At 37.3% G+C, this 7,639-nt stretch overlaps 2 protein-coding genes across 2 annotated transcripts; one reads left to right on the top strand and one right to left on the bottom strand.

The window, feature by feature from the left end:
• The first annotated feature begins 1,339 nt into the window (after nt 1-1,339).
• Nucleotides 1,340-2,434, top strand: Gar1 (Gar1 ribonucleoprotein). Its single transcript, XM_089631471.1, has one exon. The coding sequence runs from the start codon at nt 1,522-1,524 to the stop codon at nt 2,257-2,259; it is 738 nt and encodes a 245-aa protein (XP_089487597.1). The 5' UTR covers nt 1,340-1,521; the 3' UTR covers nt 2,260-2,434.
• Nucleotides 2,435-5,213: 2,779 nt separating this feature from the next.
• EMC5 (ER membrane protein complex subunit 5) lies at nt 5,214-6,831 on the bottom strand. Its single transcript, XM_089631470.1, has 3 exons — nt 6,414-6,831; nt 6,266-6,318; nt 5,214-6,038 (listed from the first exon to the last, which is right to left on the bottom strand). Exons 1-3 carry the CDS (start codon nt 6,487-6,489, stop codon nt 5,817-5,819), a joined length of 351 nt encoding a protein of 116 aa, XP_089487596.1. The 5' UTR covers nt 6,490-6,831; the 3' UTR covers nt 5,214-5,816.
• Between the last annotated feature and the right edge of the window lie 808 nt (nt 6,832-7,639).

The following is a 7,639-nucleotide window of genomic DNA, read 5'->3' as shown; positions in this document are numbered from 1 at the left end:
TGTTGGGCGCGCGTTTGGTGTGTTTTCCGACTATGCACCGGTGCCGAGGGGATCAATGATGCTAGTTCCTTGGAGCATCTTCCATTGAAATACCGGTTAATAAATATTTTCCGTGTTTGATGTTTTTTCTTTAGAGAATTCTGAATTTTAGTAAAAACGTCCGTAGTTGTTATGGCGGTGTGTTTTCTTGCAAGTTTCAAATCATCAGGAATATCAAATAAATGTTCATCGGGTGACTCGATTGAAGTTATGCAGTTCACACCGGTTTTTCCACCCAATGCTGCTAACACTGTAAATGTGAATCGTAACTTTTCCATTTTTCTTCACTAAAAATATCGTTTTATAAGACAAATAAAACAATGCGTTGCTCTGAAGTACAAAGAAACGACATTTAAAGTTTATTTGTCGTCCTTTTTTATATTAAAAAATTACATTATTTTTATTAGTCACTCAGTCAGCCACATAGCGAGTACACAATGCTGTTCATAAATAAATGCTGTTTAAGTGTAACCAAGACAACACATAAGTGATATTTGAAAAGTGCATAAAATAAAATTCGTAATTTAAACACAAAGGGATCCTAGGCATTTCTAGGTAGGTACTTATTAGTGAGTACTTATTCCTTTACATAAATAATTGATCATTTAAATTTTTTATGTTTTATTAATTATCCCTATTAATATTATAACTGCGAAAGTGTATATGTGTGTGTTTGTATAGGTATATGTTACTTCTTCATGCAAAAAAACTACTGAACCGATTGTGATGAAACTTGGTATGTAAAAAAAAGATAGCTGGCAGTGTTGCCAACGAGGGCGATATATCGCCATTTAGGCTACTCAGAACGAGAATCGGCGCTGAAAAAATCTAAAAGGCGACTGGTCGGGCTACTTCAGAGTCAAGTTAAAAACATAATTTTCACGTAAAAACATCAATTTTAAACAATTCTCTAGCCACCCCCCCCCCCCCATGAATTTTTTTTTTCGGGACAAATTTTATTTTCTTGAAATTCTCTAGCCACCCCCCCTCCCACGAAATTTTTATTTTCACGTAAAACCCACCTAACTACAAATTCGGCTACTTTAGGTATTTGTTAAAATTTATAATATGTGGTCGCTAGAGGGGCGCCGATGAGGTGCTTGCCTAGGGCGCTCTCAACAGTTAATCCGCCTCTGCTAGCGTAGCTAAAAAGGTTTGTTTACATTATATTATTACAACGCCATTTCTGACGTTTCGTTTCACCCTCGAGTATGCTCGGATATGTTGGCCACGCCCTCTGTCGACTAGTCGTTGTGCATATAGCGACTCCCTTCATTTATGCTTTTGCATCTCTTCGGTGTTTTTTCTTTGAGTTTGTATCTATGGTTTAGCACGTGTGTTTGCGCCGCATGTCAGATAAGATATTTATTCTTAAAAGTTCAAAATAGTTGCGAGGATTGTGTACGCTTAAGGTGGGAAATATTAACCCCCAACCATTTCATATCATAATAAACAAAAGAGAAACATTATCATCAACGCATAATGTCGTTTCGCGGCCGCGGAGGTGGTGGCGGTAGAGGAGGTTATGGCGGCGGTGCTGGTGGCGGTGGTTACGGAGGCGGCGGCGGTGGTTACGGCGGCGGAGGTGGCGGCGGTGGATACGGCGGCAGAGGAGGCGGGGGCCGCGGCCGAGGAGGCGGAGGTGGTTTTGGTGGCGGCAGAGGAGGCTACGACCAGGGCCCCCCGGAGACAGTCATTCCGCTAGGACACTTCGCCTACTCCGTTCAGGATGACCTCGTGTGCAAAGTAAACATCGAAGACGTTCCATATTTCAACGCTCCTATATTTTTAGAAAACAAGGAACAAATTGGAAAAATAGACGAAATATTCGGCAACGTCCGAGACTACTACGTGTCGGTGAAGCTGAGTGACAACATCAAGGCCAAGAGCTTTGCTGAGAAACAAGAATTGTTCATCGACCCGGCCAAGCTATTACCCCTGCGCAGATTTCTACCACAACCTCCCGGTGCCGGGCGAGGTGGCCGAGGGCGCGGGGGCCCCAGGGGCGGCGTTGGCGGCAGAGGGGGTGGCGGCCGAGGGGGCGGCGGTAGGGGCGGCGGAGGTTTCCGCGGGCGAGGTGGCGGTGGATTTGGAGGACGCGGAGGGGGCGGCGGAGGGTTTGGGGGCCGAGGAGGTGGCGGCGGAGGGTTCGGAGGCCGAGGAGGCGGAGGATTCGGGGGCCGCGGCCGAGGAGGTGGCGGTGGACGCGGAAGTTACTAAAGTGACCACAGACTATTTAATATTAAATATTTTGACATTGTACGTGTTGCCTTCGATTACGACGGCAGTGTTTTTATGTTCTTATCAAATTAGGCGCATTTGTAAATGGAGTTTAATGTTTTTAATTTGACTTTTAATAAGTAATATAAGTGTTAATAAATCTATTCAATATATATTTTTATTGTGCTTAATATTCTGATGACTTATAATGCCACACAGGCACATGGTTGCCACTATCTTTTGTTATTATTTCATTTTGGACACAGCAACCCAGTTGTCTTTTGTAAAACAATATGGAACTAAGGAATCCAGATCCTTAACAACTGTATGCTATTTGTTTTAAGACTTATAATTTCTCAAGCTCCAAAAGTACCCATTGGATATGAAAAAATTGTATCCGTTGGGCTCTGGCTATCGAATTGGTAATCCGAAAACAATGCTTTCTGTTTGTGGGTATTTTACCATCAGCACTGCAGAGGTGTTAGGTCATGGGAGCTCAGCATTTCAAATGTTGAATAAAGCGCTCCTTTTAATATTTTTTATCGATGTAAGGAGATCATAATATTATGTACACCATAGGAATAAACAATGTTTTACTTTTGAAGAAAGTATTATAAATTTATGGTTTGTGGGCACATTTTTGTCGCTGCATTAAATAAATAGTATTTAAGCATGCTTAAATTGACTAAAGTTTTACCGAAACTCATTTATTATGCTCGAATAAAGATCTATTTTTAATAAATTGTTTTCGTTAATATTTATTGTACCCAAATAACATTATTTACCATTGAGTAATCCTTGCAATAAAACAAATTTACTCAAAAAAGAAATTCAGAAAAGTTGATGATTTGAACAGGTTATTGAATTTTTCGAGCATCAGCAAATATCGTGACAATATACAAAGTATTCGGGGGTAAAGTGCACAACCTTCGGGAGGTGATTCTACATGATGGTAGAAGTAAAACAATAAATAACTACGAAATTCCATTGTTTTTCCCACACAAAAGTATTTTCTCCATAATAACAATTCAACTTTTGTACCACAAGGTTTAAATTTCGCCAAAAGTTATTTATCTTTTTTTCATGTAGAATCACCTTCCGAAGTTAGCTCACTTTACCACCGGACACCCTGTATAATGTTTAGACCTAGTTTAAAATGAGTGATACTGGGAACATCTTCTTACAGTGTTTCACACCCGAGGTATGATTCAATCTTATTAGTAAATTTGAATAAAATAAGACGGTCAAATGCTTTCCACAGGGTTGTGTATTTAACAGGTACCAGGTAGATTGAGATCAAATCTCATAATAGCAGAATATGACATACGGGCGGACCCCCATTTACATCAAGTCAACATTTAGGAGTTCAGTAAATGACACAATACACCTAACACAAATAATGCATTTTGCGTCATACTAATAATAGACTGAGTTTGATATTTGTAATTTTATATTTCGTCTAAGAAGTCCAAGTTCTAGTCAGAATTAATACAAATATCAAACTCAGTCTATTATTAGTATTAATAATAGACTGAGTTTGATATTTGTAATTTTATATTTCGTCTAAGAAGTCCAAGTTCTAGTCGGAATTAATATATTGAAGCAAAACATTACACATTGGAAGTTGCGCATTTTTCTACTTCCCCAACTTGTCTTTGAAAAACGTCCAGGGCAATAACGTTTTGGTCTACGTTCAACATTTAAATGTACTTCACACAGACTTCAAAACTAAGTTTGAGGACATTTTCACTATGGAAATGGAACGTTGAAGAATCAGATATCATACGACAAGAAGAAATGATCTGAATAAGCACTGACAAAGTTTAGTTCTAGCTACAGAAGGAAATTCCCGTTACTTATCCTGCTTCATTTTCATTTGGTATAACACCTCACAAGGGTGCCCCGTGATTGGTTTATTTATGGGCGCCCCTGTCTGCAGAATGTAAAGACAGAGGAACTATACCGCCACCCGGTTGTTGGGCAGGCAAGGGAAGGAAATCTTATTACGAAAAAAAGAAATGATTATCACATGGGACTTTAATAGTTTTAGGAAAATTCCATATTCGGCAGGCAGGGAGACTACGAAAAAAAAAAATTTGGCTAGTGGTCTACGGGGCAAAAGAGTTTGGGAACATCTGATATATACCAATGTATAATGAAAAAAATAATGTAATATCTGGCAAGGTTATTTACATGATTGCCACCAAAACTGCATAACTTTCTTCAACTAAAACAAACAGTCCAATCATATGTCACGAGGGTGTTTAATGGTTTGTCCCCCAGCCAAATGATATTCACATACAAGTGTGATGTGCAGTTTCGCATATTTCCTAGGATCAAGAAAGAAATCCAAGGAGTGCATCCAAATGCGTAAAGGGACACCTCCATGCGTATGATACATTCTGCGTACTGAGAAATGTATCAAAGGACCTTGACTGAGGATTCACGTCGTTAGTAAGCTTCAAGACATAGCGCGGAGCGGTCGTCTGTCACCTTAGTATCTCATCAAAATTCGAGCATAAAATGAATTTTTGTGTTACATTTCTGCAAATTTTATGTTTAAAGAATTCATTCATTTTGGTGAAGACAAACCATTGACTTTTTTTTCTTATTTTACTAGGTTTCGGGAATATCTGGTGGGGATGGACCCCAGTGTCCCCCGTGAAGAGCTGCTGCTGGTTAGGAGAAAGTAATATGATGCACAAGTGGATAAAAGAAGAAGCTAGGAATGCTCCAGGAAGACATTATGAAGTCAATTAAATTCCAAAACCTGTCAATGCCAAGACAGGTGTGTACTGTCCAGTGTATGGGGTTCCATCCATTCTCTCTAGGTACATTGTTGATTACAATCTTCCATCAAATAACATTAACAAATAAACATATTAAATATATGATTATGGAGGAGTTTATAAAATAGCAGATGAGTATCACACAACTCAAGAAAAAACACTAGGTAAACCAGTAACTAATTTTATTTTATCAAATATTAATAAATAACATAAGAAATCCATATACTTATTATAACTTCGTAAAGAATAAACAAGGTTGACCAATTCCACAAGGAAACCCATCATCAGTTTGGTAAGTGAGAAGAGAAGACCCTTCCTGTGATCATTGGTTCGCCACCAACCAGATTTATGTAATAATACAAACGATATTCTTGTGTTGTATCCAAAATGGCGGCAAAGGGATCATTTCATAAGGGAAATTTTTAACTTTAATGCATCTTTTAGCCTTAGAGTAACAATATAACATCTCTCCAAAAGTAATTAGTTGTTTCTAGTAGTAAAAGTTGAAATGTGCCTATTAAAATTGCAGCGGTTAGGTAAATATTTACCTAAATTATTTATTCTTCTTTATATAATTTGAATTTGCAATTTGTATTCGCATTTAGTTGGGTTGGAATAGTTGCAGATAATATAAAAAAGGTAAGCTCTCAATGTGTACGAAAATTGATTTAAAAAATGTTTTTTAAATTATTAATCAATATTTTCCATAATACGTACTTGTTCATATTTCCCGTTCATTCTATGTTTATTTTTGACCATTATTTATTCTCATTCTAAATCTTCCAAATCACTCTTTACTGGCTGTGGGCAATAATTTGGGTTGAACATTCGCCCTCGATGGTTGAATGTGTAGAAGGACGGAATGTTTCTTTGGTCTTCCCAAGTTTTCTTCTCCAGACCAACGGTGGCACGTATTTCACTGAAGGTACCGGCTACGTGAAGCACTCCGTACATGACCAGGAAAAGGCTGGCTATTCCTTGTGTGATTATCTGTAACAAAAAGATACAGATTCTGACTTGTTAGCTACTTATGTATATTAACGATAAACCATTGAAAACCCAGTTTGATTAGTATAGAATTTGGAATATACATTTAAAATGTTGAGATAGACATGGAGGATATTATTAATATTATGCAGCATGAATTATTCTAGTTTGGCAATTATGGTACTTTGAGCTTGCGACTGTGAAAAGATTATTACAGAATTACTACTTACATCAATAGGAAGTCTCGTGAATTCCTGTTGGGTTATGCGTAGATATGATCGATCTGAAAGGAAAGTAAATTACGTTAGATTAATGTTTCAATTTAAGCATTTATGTGTGCAGTTAACCAACAATATTATTAACTAATTGTTAACTTACGTTGCGCAGCTGAATATGCAGCGTGAAAAAGAAAAATAAACCCAACGATGAGGGCTAGTTTGTGAGATGAAGTCATTTTCTTATGAAATTATTAATGTTTGCAGGTCAATATTATACACCCGTAAGTGCTCGGGAGCGACAAAAACCGAAAAATAATAATTTAATGACAGAAGGATGACAGTGGATGACAGATTTTCAGAATTATTCCATAGAAAGATAAGGGCATAAATAAACCACTCACGAAGGGTCTTTTTCAATAATTTATTAACGCGTGACTAGAGAATCTAGGGTCTAGAGGCTAGATACCATTCATAATAATAATAACATAGTATTTATATAGCGCAATTTAGTGTCATTTCACTTCAAGATATTTTCATTCAAATATATACGATTCACATACGCGCAGGCATGCGTAAGCGACTTGCGAGTGACTAGTTGCGTCGCAGTTGAAAACTGGTTGCGCCGTGTGCAGACCGCCATTGAAATATACGGGATAGCAACATGAGTTGCCAATTGTTTTTTTTCAGTTGCCCGTGAGCGGATGGACAAAGAAAAAATTGCGACGATAAAGAACATGGACCTAATAAGCACTGAACCTGTTCGAGATAAATTTGAAGCTGTGGGGTAAGGGGGAAGATGTACGAAAAATTCCAAATCAACTTAAATTTTTTAATAACATGTGCCATTCTCTGTCTCATCAAATACCTAAAAAAATATAAGCCATTATAATTGTATTAAAAATAAGAACAAAAGAGTTGTAATAATACCAATACTTGGATACAAATCATTTCAAAAGTAGATGGCTGTCAGCTGATGAGAGTGGTATATTTATGGCTGTCAGGCAATTTCCCCTTAGCCTAAATTTGGCTTCAGTGCCGTTCATACAAAATTGCATATATGCTCTCTCCAGGGCTTTTTAGGTTCATGCATAAATAAACCGGTTTATGTAAAAAAAAACTACTGTGATCTGCCAGTATTCACATATGTATGGGCCTTTTCATAGAGAAATATTTATTGACAGATGTCATCAAAATATCTACATTAATTTCATCTATGAAATTGAACGAACGTTATCTGTTGTCTGCTGTTGTCATTGATTTATTTGTCACTGCGTATTTAATTTGTGAATCTGTCAAATAATCAAAAAGCTCAAATAAAAGTATCAGAGTCAGTGAATATTTAATATATGTTAGATTCTTAGGGAATTGCTCAAATATGGCTAGTGA

The sequence above is a fragment of the Hesperophylax consimilis genome, chromosome 4, assembly GCF_061612785.1.
Source record: "Hesperophylax consimilis isolate HC1 chromosome 4, BYU_Hcon_1.0, whole genome shotgun sequence".
Taxonomy (NCBI): Eukaryota; Metazoa; Arthropoda; class Insecta; order Trichoptera; family Limnephilidae; genus Hesperophylax; species Hesperophylax consimilis.
The sequence above is the reverse complement of the archived record's forward strand: the minus strand, read 5'-3'. Positions and strand labels throughout refer to the sequence as shown.